Source organism: Parus major, chromosome 14 (genome assembly GCF_001522545.3).
Source record: "Parus major isolate Abel chromosome 14, Parus_major1.1, whole genome shotgun sequence".
Taxonomy (NCBI): Eukaryota; Metazoa; Chordata; class Aves; order Passeriformes; family Paridae; genus Parus; species Parus major.
Window position 1 is genome coordinate 12,967,471 of NC_031783.1, and position 12,348 is coordinate 12,979,818.

The 12,348-nt window shown below is 45.0% G+C and overlaps 1 protein-coding gene across 5 annotated transcripts in view; it reads right to left on the reverse strand.

The window, feature by feature from the left end:
* RNF216 (ring finger protein 216) overlaps positions 1–12,348 on the reverse strand; it is a 76,592-nt gene that overhangs the window by 52,221 nt on the left and 12,023 nt on the right. For all 5 annotated transcript variants that reach the window (XM_015643142.3, XM_015643141.3, XM_015643144.3 and 2 more), the window contains 6 exons: positions 9,496–9,625; positions 8,225–8,361; positions 6,431–7,282; positions 4,834–4,910; positions 1,454–1,556; positions 467–631 (listed from right to left, as the gene is read on the reverse strand). In XM_015643142.3, the coding sequence (XP_015498628.1) occupies positions 467–631; positions 1,454–1,556; positions 4,834–4,910; positions 6,431–7,282; positions 8,225–8,361; positions 9,496–9,562 (1,401 nt within the window). In that variant the 5' untranslated portion in view covers positions 9,563–9,625. The remainder of the gene's footprint in view (positions 1–466; positions 632–1,453; positions 1,557–4,833; positions 4,911–6,430; positions 7,283–8,224; positions 8,362–9,495; positions 9,626–12,348) is intronic.

Below are 12,348 nucleotides of genomic sequence, written 5' to 3' on the forward strand. Positions count from 1 at the left end.
TGAAACTCTTTTATAAGCAATACAGGACTCATGCCACAAGTCATAATAAGACAAAACAGAGCAGTGATACTCAGGCTGCTTCTTAATTCCATGCAGTCAGTTAACCAGCAGCAGTAGTTAAATGTTTTAAGATTTAACTAAATGTCAGGGTTTTATTGGCAATTATACTGCACTTCAGTGGCGACATACAGGAACACTTCCCAGTTTAATGCATCACCCACCATGAGCCAGCTCGTGTTTCCCCAGCTCTCCTGCTAGGGAAAGTAAAAACTTCCTGCAGCATTCTGTCTGGCCAATAAATTTTGAAAATCTCTACTAAATAGATTAAAACTTCTTAAAAGGAAAGGAAGATTATTATAAAACCCATAACCACAGAGCAGCAGATGGTACAGTAAAGGCCATCACAGTGCTCTCTGCAGACATGGGAGGCAAGTCCAGGAAGGAAAACAGACTTGAGGTGGAGCACCTTTCGTGTGATTGCATAGTGTCCCTTGAGCTCGTGCAGGGCCCACTTGATGTCCTGGCTGCTCAGCATTTTGAAGTCTGCCATGAGGAGATCAGCTGCCTGAATAAAGCACCGCTGGTCAAGTGGGGCAAGCTTGGAAAAGTCAAAGTAGTCCACTTTAGGCACCTAAAGAGAAAATTAAAAATATTAAAAGGCTGCTATAAATACACATAGGAATGCTCTGTCAGTGATCAGGACATTCTGCAAGACCACCCAAAATTCAGGATATGTGGCATCCAACTCTGAGCATCTTAGTACAGTGTGGGTGGAAATGTGACCTGCACAAGGTAAAATCTAGTTTAAAACCATGGGGTGTGGCTGCCTGAGACAGCAAGGAGAAGAAATATTTAGGTTATTATGAAGAATGAACAACTTTATTAGCTCAAGGTAGAGAGATGCTTCCAAAAGTAGAAAGAGGTATTCAACATCTCTCTCAGGCCACAAAGAGCTATTTCAACATCCTCAAAGCAGCTCCGAGAGAATTTTTTGGTAAATGGATGTTTTAAAACACAAATAAAATCAAGCATCTCTAGGGAGATTTGCAGTTAGGAGGCTGCAAGGCAATGCCTAAAGGCCTCACAAGTGAGGCCTGAGGGCTAAGGCTACTTCATGTGACAGAATGATTGTGGAATTCTTGTCTGAGTTATCAAAATGAACACTTGAGATGGGGCAGTGACAGGCAGGCAGGGCAGAGGGGCTCGCTGGAGGCAAAGGAGCAGACACTGTGCAGCTCTGGCACAGCCAAACAGGAAAGGCTTGGAAGTCATCTTGCAAGAAACTAATTACTGCTATTTAACACCGCCTTACACATACCCAGAGGCCTCCTGTGAAAGCCAGGCTCAGTCAAGCACTCTGCAAACACACACTAATCAAAGCAGACATCCCAAGGTCCACTCAGGCTGAACAGACTGCCCAGAGGCAGCAGGAGATGTGGATATTCTCACTTGCCTTTGTCTCATCTTGGCTGGCAAGCAGGCTGCTGCTGGGGTTTAAAACCACCCTGCCTTCCTTCTTTGGGTAATCTGGATTTTCCAGAAGAAAGTTACAAAGTCTGAAAAGATAAATACAGTTACTTCAGGGTTGGGGAGCTCAGGTTCACTTCTCATTTGTCCAATTTTTACATCACATAATTATGAGGTCACAGTCAAAGCCTGCCCTGTAAGGACCAAGGGTGGTCCTGGACTAGAGCAATCTGCAAGTAAATGACTGAGAATTAAGTGGAAAATAATCAGCTGTGTGGCTGCAGAAGGAAAAGCAAATAGGTCTGTCTTTCAACAATTAAGTTTACATATATGAAGCTTGTATGGATGAGCTACAAATAATAGTTTTTCTATTAAAAAAACCAGCACAAAAATCCCTACAAAACCCATGAAAAGGTCATGCCTTTCTCAATAAACTAATACAGATTCAAACTGGAATCACAGCCTCCATTCTCAGTCTACCTTCACATTAAAGCAGCCAGAGCAACCTGGTCTAGTGGAAGGTGACCTGACCACAGCAGAGGGGCTGGATTTTTTATCAACTAGGTGATCTTTAATGGCCTTTCCAACCCAAACTATTCTGTGATTCCATGGTTAAAGCAGAGACAAAATCATGCTTAAAGATGTGTGTCTCCAGAATACAAACTCTGAATATAGGTTTCATTGTAACAAAGCTTGTAATCACACCAGCATTACCCATTCACTAAAAACTGGTCTGGTGAGAACAGCATTTAAAAAATAACCACTAAAATTGTTGAAAAATTGCCTAATAGGCTGTAAATGCAGTATATTTGAGGTCCTACCACAAACAGTCATAGCTGTCAGGTAAGTGTAGTTTAACTGAATATTTTAGTTTAGAAAAGACTCAGCAAGGGGTTTTCAAATGCCCCACTGGTGGAGACCCACAAACTTCAGAAACCCTTCTGAAAGGGCAGCCTGAATCAGGCTCCCACAGCTTTTTCTCAACCCTCACCAAGCAGCTGTGCTGGCTGGGGAAGTAACACAAGCTGTTCCTCAGTTTCCCCAGCTGCAGAATAAGATCCCTCTGAAAAGAGCCAGGACAAGCAATTAACATTTGCAAAACTATTGGAATGAGAAGGTGTTAGGCTGCAGCAAAGACATAATTGCAGCTAATTTACATTCCTGATGTCAGAAATCAGTCCCTAATTAAGAAATCTGAACTGGCTTGAAGCATTAACCCACTATCAAGGCACGATTACTTTAGCTCTGCTTTCACATTCAAAGCAGGGGCATTTCTTTTTGTTTAATCAGGTATTGACATATTGAGCCAGAAGCTTTTGACTGAATGTGAATGCTCCTGCACACAAAAGCTGAATAGATGATACCCTGCTAAGAGGGGCTCCCACATCTTATCTTTCACACCAGTTGAAAGTTTTAAGAAGATCATTTCAGGGAAAACAACAAATATCTTGCCACTGAGCATTTAATAGCTTCCACCTCCCGCCATCCCTTTGGTAAAAGATAACTGTTTTAATCCAACAAAACAGAAACTTCAAGGAGCTCAGACCGTGTCTCTAACGAAAGGGTTTCAGCTGGGGCACGGCCAGGGTACATTTGAACTATCCTGCAATGTTGCCATTTCAACGCTGAGGATTTTGGGGGATGTTGACCTTCAGTGTGTGACAATTAGTTAAGTGGGTCCCGGCGCACAGCACACCCACACTCACGGCACTGTTCATTAATATCTGCACCACAGGACACAGAGCTGGTTAAAAGCCTCACCCCTGCCCAAAACCACTCACCCTTAGTTATTATATTTCAAGCCTGATTCAGCTTGACACACCATGGAGATCAAAAAGACCCTGCCAGCGAGGCTGACCAGTGCTTTGACCCATTTGTTCTCACACAAAAGCTGCAGTGACAATTCAAGAGATGGTTTGGTTAAAGGAATAAAAATATGGGGAAGAAATCTTTATCATCCAGTAAGTGGGTAACGCACCGCTGAGCAGACACTGTAGCTGGCCTACAGGGAAGCCTGGAAGCACCTTTTCATCTCACTGGGTCTGTGGCACACAATGGGACAGAAGAGATTTCGGGAGCAAAAAGGGAAGGAACACATTAAGACCGACAGAAGCCAATAGTGGGATTTAATTCCATCAGGCTTTGCTAAATCCCCTCAGGATACAAACCCGAGTTTTTTCACACAATCTGGGAGGGTCCTGCAGCCAGATGCTCCACTTCAACAACCCAACTGCCCCAAGGAATTGCTCTGCTTGTCTTCTACATTCCCACACAACCATCCACCCTGAGGTGCACCCAGTCCATGGTGTGGGCACCCCAAAGCTGATCCACCACTGCAGGGAAAGCACTTTTGAGAAACCAGAAAGAAGTTTTGTCTGCTGGCTCTCTAACCAAGACCTACTTGGGAGACACAGGCAAAGCAGCAGAATAGGAAATCTATGCCCAATGGATGGGATCATCCTTAGTTCCTCACCAGTTAACTTATTTATGACCCAATGACTAATTTTAGGCCTCATGCACTTAAATGCTGCTTAATTAGTGCCCTAGTTAGCTGGAAAGGGCATTTGATTTATACAAATGAATACTCTGGCAACCAACACCTATTCCTCATTCTTGGATCACACAGTAATAAGTTTGGACATGCTGGAGATAACAAACACAGTTGCAGAGAGAGCAGGAGAGGCTACCAAGCATCAGACACCAGTCACAAGTGATTTACTTCAAACCATCTCCCCTCGGTGCTGCTGGTGCCAGAACACGCAATCCTGCGTTCCCCAGCTCTACCCAGAAGGGCAGGGAGATGATGCAACTCAGCAGTAAAGTTAATCACTTAAATGTATTTGCTCTATTATATCCCCAAAAAGTGATGTGAGAGAACTCAAACAGCACCACTGCTACTTGAGGAAGTAAATGGGATAAAAGCCAACACGATGACACTAAATACTGGATTCCAAGCCAGTGTCAGCTTTACCTGGGAAAGTCCAAAAACCAGTGAAATGAAGGAGGGAACTCAAAACTCACTAACCTGTCTCCATACTATGTTTTATAGCAACTTAACACCTATATCCTGACACTCACTCTTTTTAAGAGTTCTAGTAATAGGTAAAACAAAATTATATGTAGTACCTTTAAATAAGTAAATTATCTTTAAAGCAGAGAAGTTACAGCCCAACAGAACTAGAGAGGATTTAAAACATCTCTAACAGAAGTACAAAAAAAGAATCTGTGCTCTTTGGCAGTATCAAGGCAGTGCTGAAGCCCCAGCCTGGATGTGCTCTAAAGCAGCATCCCTGGCAGGTGGAGACATGGAAAAGTGCTGCAGTTGTATGACACACTGTCATATGTGGTTCTTGGCTCCATACTTACACATTTAAGTCATAGCAGTTCTTGATGATGATTAATTCTTCAATATATTCCTTCTTCACATCTGGGAATCTTGCTTCCTACAGGAGGAAAAGCTAAAGGTTATGTAAGTATTAGGGAAGCTATGTAACAGTAGCACCCAGCACAGGGATTAACATGTCATTAACCAACACAATCCGAGACTCATGGCAAAATGGTCAAGACATCATTTACAGCCATCCAGCCTTGCTGCACAGGATGACTGCTAACAGCTCTTTCTCAAAGGATGAGTGAGGGTAGGGATGTGAAAAGCCAAGAGCATGAGCCTAACCAGTGATCCAGGCTCTGCAGGAACAAATCACAACACAAGAAAAGGGAATATTTATTTTCAGCATGACCATCAAGGAGTTCCAGATTATGTGCTGAAGTACAACATTCCAAAGCAAAAGGAAATAAACCAACATGTACACCCACCCAAGGAACCCAGACACGCCAGCAGCGAGACCAGAACAACAACAAACCTTTACTGGCATTTCTGTGAAGGCTCTCCCAGTGTTTGCTGCTCTCTCTGGAGGTTCTGTACAGGTACTGCAACCATGTGGTATTTAGCTTTGCAAGACTGGACTGGTCAGGGCTGTCAAGCAACCCTGACAATGCAAGAATAGCCTCTTACCCATCTCAAAGGCACTGACCAATGAGGTCTTACTTGGAAAGAACTGAATTTTGTTGGACTGCTACTTGAAAAAATATTTTTATCAACTCCAGTTTTTCCAGGTAGAACTAGATATGGGATGTGGAGGGAAGACTTGGAGGGGATGGGGGTCATGGTGGAAGATACAGACACATAAGAATAGGCATGTTTGTGAGAAAAAATATTCAGTAAGCCATTAAGAGAGAGCCTCCCCCCTAGCAATCAAGGGGAGGGGGCATGCAAACATTATACACTTGAATCACCACATTTTTATTTAGCTTTGTTTATCATATATACAACATGCTGCCCAAAGGATAAGGAGGGCCCTTCTTGGTGGCTGTTGTTACAGCCAATGTCCCTTGTGGTAAGCTTCACACATGGAGCATGTGGAGTTTACATACACAAGTCCTCATGCTGCTTATCCAGTTACTCCTTGGTGCTGCTGCTTGGAAATCCACACTGCAAGGGCAACCCTTACCCCTGGCCACCATGGTGGCATTAACATGGGCAGGGACCAAACTCCTGTAGGAGAGGCAGCTGAAAGCAGTCCTGGCTCTCAGCCACGTGTCTCAGACTTCTCTACTCCACTCTGTATCCCTCTGCCACTGTTTAGTGCCCTAGGTTTGCTCATTTAGCTTTACATCCAATCCTAAACCAGCTCTTCAGTGCTGGGTTAGGAATCAACCTGACAAAACCAGACCAACAGATCCAAGAGGGCCTTTCAGGGAACAGACACAGATTATTTCACCTTAAGTGAAAGTTTTCCAAGACAGTTCATCACATGCTCCTCACCTGGTGCACAGCTGAGTCTCAGTCCCAGCAAAGAGGATTTGCAGCAGTGTGCTCCAAGCACGTGAGACTCTACCCCTTGAAAAACCTGTCTGAAAACATCACACGCTCAGGAAGCAGAGGAGCCCTGGGAATACTTACTGTCTCTCTGATGAGCAGTGCAGTGAGGTCCTGCTCCTGCCCAGCAGCTCCCTGTTCTGGCACGTCCCCCGAGCCAAGTCCCTGTGCGGGGAAGGCAGGCCCTGGCTGCTCGTTGTCTCCCCCTGCCTGCTGCCCCGATTCCTCGGGGGGATGTGCCGGCTGCGGGGAGGCAGGGCCTGGAATCCCATCCTGCTGCGGCTCCGGCCGGGGGAAGGCTGGCCCAGGAGCCTTCTCTCCATATGCCCTCAAAGATCCTGGGTCTGCCTCTGGCTGCCCTTGCTGAGGAGCACAACCGTTCGCTACAGCTCGTGGCTCATCTTCCAGCGGTGGGAAGCGCCGGGGTTCCAGCTGGCTGTTCTCCTGGATCTCCTCCTGCTCTGGGGTAGTTTTAGCAGCTGTTCCTTCAAGTTTCTGCTCTGGCTCCAAATTATCTCCTGCCCATTCCCGAGCTTCCATCCTTTCTTCCTGCTGAGGTGGAAGGTCTGCATTCTCCAGACTAATGGTTTCTGTGTTATCAGCAGGCTGTGGACTCATCTTGTTCAGTGGCAGCAAACTTGGGCCAGGCTCCTGGTTACCTGTAAGTTCAAAGCTGGGACCATTCAGCTCAGATGGTCCAGGCTGCTGCAGGACAACATCCACACTCTCCTTGCTGCTTGGTCCAGCATTGCTCTCCACCATGAGGTTATTCCCGTCTCCCTCACAGGGCAGAGCTGAATCCTGCTCATCCCGCAGGCCTGTGCTCAAAAGCTCCACAGCACTTTTAGATCCTCCTTCTCCCACAGTGTCTGCACCCTGCCATGGAGCAGCAGGTCTGATGACATTGGGACGCAGAGGCTGCTGATGCTTTGAGGTCTGAAAAGGACACCAAGAAGAGAAAGTAGGAATTCTTGTTTGCATGTCAGAATCCTTGCTCCAGATACTAATGCATCTAAGAAAACTTCTGATGGGAAACTGATAAACAGTCTGCTCAGCACATATCTGTGTCATCAGCCTTTCCCCAGGTGCTACGAGAACCTTTGGCAGAATCGGGGATGAACAGGACTTGGCAAATGGAATAATTTCCTAAGCTCACCTTGGTACCCACTTCCCTTCCAATAAAACAGTCTGGGAAGGAAGAACTAACTGATGACATATTTGTGTTCTCACCAATTTATTTAAACAGGCAGGAACCAAAGCTCCAAACATTAATCTCTGGCCTTGTTCTTGCCTCTGGCAGACAGATTGCTGTATGCCAACAGAGCCCGAGTGTTCTCTGCTGCTGTTTTCAACTAAGAAGCAGAAAGGCCAGCTTTGCAACCCATTTTCTCAGTACTTCTGGTTAATTTAACAGGAAAGTGGAATATATTCTCAATATAAGACAGATATGAAATGCTGCAAAAAATATCAGTTTCTGCAACAGCCCAACATGAATGCAAATAGCCTAGAGGAATATAAAACATACAAAGTACATTTACAAATCAAACAAGGCATGGTTTGAAAACACCTTCAAAGGAAGATCAAGTCCTCTTGCAAAGCACCCCACCTTGCTGGATTCAGGCAGACAACTTTATGGGAGCTACAACTTTCATCAAATAGAACTTAAACTACACAATGCACTTCCACAGTCTGGTTCTTCCCTCCTGTGCCCAAAATATGATTAAATTAAGCCAGCAAGATGCCATCATTTCTCTGTTGTTTCAGACATCCTAAGTAGATTGCTATAAGCAGGGAGGACTCAGAAGAATGCATCAGGCATTTGCACAAGGCACAGCTATACAGGCCATGAATACAGCAGCTACAACAATGAAAATTTACTTGTGCTAAGATGACAATATCATCATCATCATCTTCCTCAGTCTGCTGCTTTTCTGGCAATTCCAGCAGCAAAGGCAGATCTTCATCTGAGGAATCCGATATCATGATAAGACTTTCATCTCTGTGGTTCATCCAGTCTGCAGAAGAGTAAGTAAAGTTAAAGTTAGCTGATGGCTCCAGGTAAGTAACTGGAATTACAGGGCACATGTAGCACTGAAACATCTGAGAAAGCAATTTTCCTGTTAGCACTGCAGGAAGAAGCATTCAGAGGTCACCAAATCCTTTGCAAGGCATTGTCACAGCCACTCCTGCATCCCTCAGCCTCCAGCAAAACACCTGCACAGCTTCAGCTCACCACAACAGCACTGCAGGGACAGCCACTGACACAAAGAATCTTCTACCCCAAACACAAGTCAAGCTGCTGCAAAAGTTACCACAAACAAGGCATGTAGGGAATACTTTTGCAGAAAAATCCTGAACTTTCAGTATCTCAAGGACATTGCATTTTCTTTTTCTTGAACATTTGTTCAAGTGCAGTGCATTCTTGCAGAGAGATAAGGGTCTTGATGCAATTCAGCCTCTTCTGAAAGAGTGAGACTTTACAGGAGTACCTTATGCAGGGCCAAGATAAGGCCTGTGGCTGTGGGTGCAGAAGATATCCTGCTATTAGATGACAACCTTGTGCCTCAAGGTTTGTCAAGAATGGAATATAAATGCTACTCAACACAGCTGCTGGAACACAGGGGAGATAGTCAAGGCAGAAATAGAGGGTTTCTGTCCTGCCCAGAGAACATATAACTATGCTTTCCCTAAAATCTGACATGTTTTGGCTAATCTTTTAGCATGAGTGTTCATTTATCACCTTTCAGGCACAGAGAGAAAGCGTCATTTTGAATTCCACCCTTGAGGGAATGGGTGCCAATGCACACAGCTCTGTGAGGGCACAAATTTAGGGTAAGCCTGTCTCCAGTGGGGTTCTCAGAAGGATGGATCCTCTTTTGATCTGCTGAAACACCTCTACACAGTGTTCCCAAGAAGTCAGCCATCTCCCTTGAGGCAGTACAACATGAGAAAGACAAGAGCCAAATATTTAGCATGCTTGCATAACATAAAAGAGTTTCTGTAGGTGGCTAAGTCAGTGTAGCAGAGTAGTGTGTGATATGGCAGAACAGACCTCCAGCAGTTCCCTGAAAGTTCAGTGTCTGTGAATCCTGCTGCTCAGGAGGACTTTGACAAGAGTGTTTTGGAAACAGGCACAAATCAGTACTCACCTTTCCCTCTGTGATTGCTGAAGCTGCTCAAGTTAATCACTTCTTCATTCCCACCTCTCTCTGCCATTTTTAAACAGCTGTGCCCCAGAGTGTCAATGCCCCAGCATGGCAGACAGGCTCACATGAGGAACTGGAAGGTAAAATAAAACCACAAGGGAGTCAGGCAAACTCAGATTCACCCTAAGGGGTTTTTTTCCAGGATTTAGCTGCTAGGAGCTCTCCTGGCTCTCCCAGAAGTCTCTCCACATGAGTATTTTTCTGTGCCCCTTCTGAGGACCTGAAAGGAGATGTTTGTTATCTTGTGTTCCAAGAGTTAAGACAGTTGACTGAAGTGTGCAGTGAGGCCTGAGGAGTCTCCCTGGAGGAGCTCCAGGAGAAAAAGAGGAAAAGGAGGAGAGATGCAGTTCCATCCAAGCAGGACTCAAACTTCCCCAATATGTGGATCTTGTCTTGTTTCCAACCAAAATCCAATGCACCAACCCACACAGTGGTGTTTCTGCCACCATCAATTGGTGAGAGGGGCAAAATCCCCTTGCCTGAGCTGTTCCAGGGCATTCCCACATCCACCTGCATCTCACACCCCCAGGTGATGTCACTGCAACCATCCCTGTCACACTTAATGCCAGGGAAGTCAAGCACAGCCCTGAGGGGAACAGTCAACAGGGACACCACCATCCCAGCCTGAATTCCCTGAGTGCTGCCAAGCTGAGGCACAACTTCAGAGCCACCAGAGATGCTCCAAGCTCACTTGTACAACCCCCATGTTGTTGGCGTGTCAGAAGGAAGCCGCACCCCAGGCAGAGCAGTGCCAGCATGTGGTTTGTGCCTGCACTGTGAACCAGCACAGGAACATTCCAGAGAACACTTCCTTACCACCATCTGCTATTTTAAAGAAGAGATTTCCCTGATTTACAGTGAGGGTTTGGTCCAAATTCCAGGAAACACCATCTGCTCTCACAGCAAAAGGAGAGCATGACAGGAATCAGGTTCCTTCACAGGACTGGGCTTTTTGGAACTAAACTTTGCTACCTCCACCTGTTCTCAGAGAGGCACAATGAATTGGCCAAGAGGCTCCCAAACAGGATTAGGGGGTCAGAGGAATCACTGCAAACTAAACAAGAGGTTTTCATTTTATGCTTTCAGCTTCTAGCTCTCCATTCCCATCATCACAGAGAGGCTGAATACATACAGGAACTCCAAGCACAAAATTTGACCACTAGAAGGTGGAAACAGGTTTTTTTTTTTAATTGGAAAGTATTCATCTCCTTATTGCAGCACAGAAGAATCTGTACTATTAAATATTTACTGATGCATAAGCTGGAAGAAAATGGTGGGTCTGCTATAAAATCCTGTTTGCTAGTTCACAAAAGAAGTATAAATTCCCCCTCAGTAATTCTACTTAACTTCTTTCCTCTGCAGGGAAGAGGATTTGCAGCTAGGACAGTAAAATGAAGAAATTAATTCAGATGCACAAGATACAATAATAAAAATTAAAATGTATAATTTAAAAATTTTTTAAAAGCCCAGCATCACGGGCTTAGTGCCTGAAGGAACCTTCTTCAGAGGGAACCTCCAGCATAAAGATTTCAAGGCTTGTCTACAAACAGCCACATTCACCTGATCCTTGATCTGGTGATGGTCCAATTTTGAGTGGGAAATTTGGTGAGGGAACAGCAAGAGGCCTCTTCTAACCAGCATTACCACAAATATGCAACTGCCCCTGTATTTGAGCACTGACACCACAGTAGCACATCCAAATTCCAGTAAGCAGCTCCAAGATAATCGTGGGCATACTGGTGTTTTGAAAACACCTAAACGCAAGTTTTTGGGGGTATTTCCTCTAGATTGTTCATCTTCTGCCTTTTAAGGAGAAATAAATATTTGCCAGAATGGATGGAAGTGCTGTTCCACCATCACAGGCAGGTGCTGGAGCTGCAGCTCAGGAGCTGGGTCACTGTAAGTGAAAACTTGTACAAACTCTGGCCTTTCTAAAAGGTCACATCCACATTATTACAGTTGTATTTTCCCTGGTACTTGTGAATAGCAATCACCTAGCCCTGCACAGCACTTTCCCATCCTTAGCTGACTCCTTCAGCAAACAGAATCATTTCTTGCCATATAAAAGGTGCAGAAACAGCAGCAGGGAGAGGCCCAGCATGGCCAAGGTTGTCAAGCAAACACAGCAAAGGATCATCCTGAGACTGGCTGGGGAGGAATGAGGACATTTTGTGAGAGCCACAAATCAGCCCTTGCGGCATCAAGTGGTGCAGACAGGGCTGGACAGGTGTCTGCTCAGATCTGTTGCTCCAAGCAAAGCTGAGTGGTTGGTTATTTCTCCCCTCCAAGGACTTGTGGTGTGTTAGCAGGGCTGGCTAATTCACCGTGGGGTGACACTGCAAATGCTCAGCACAGCCACCAAAAAAAGGGAAAAAAATCTTCTCCCAAACAGTTCAAATGGTGCTTTGTCCAATGCTGGCTAGACCCCAGCTGCTCAGATCCAAGCATGATGGATAAAGCCACAAGACCAAGGTCATATTTTCTATGGGCTACTCTGGTTCCTGTAGAGAGGAAATCACACACTTCAACCTTCAGCAGCAAGAAAGATGTATGGGGAATAATCTAAAATTAAATTTGGGATTAAAAAAAAAGAAATTATCTGCACTTCTATACAAGAAAGTGTGAACACATCACCAAAAGACTCGGTGGTTTAAAAGCAGGAAAATAATAAATAGCATTAACTAATACACAGTCAAGGCAGCAACAAAAAAAGCCAAGGCTGGAAAGAACTGGCAATTCTTCCTACTTCAAAATGGACTGAATAAAAACCCAAGCAGCTTAATAAAGCCCTGCTTT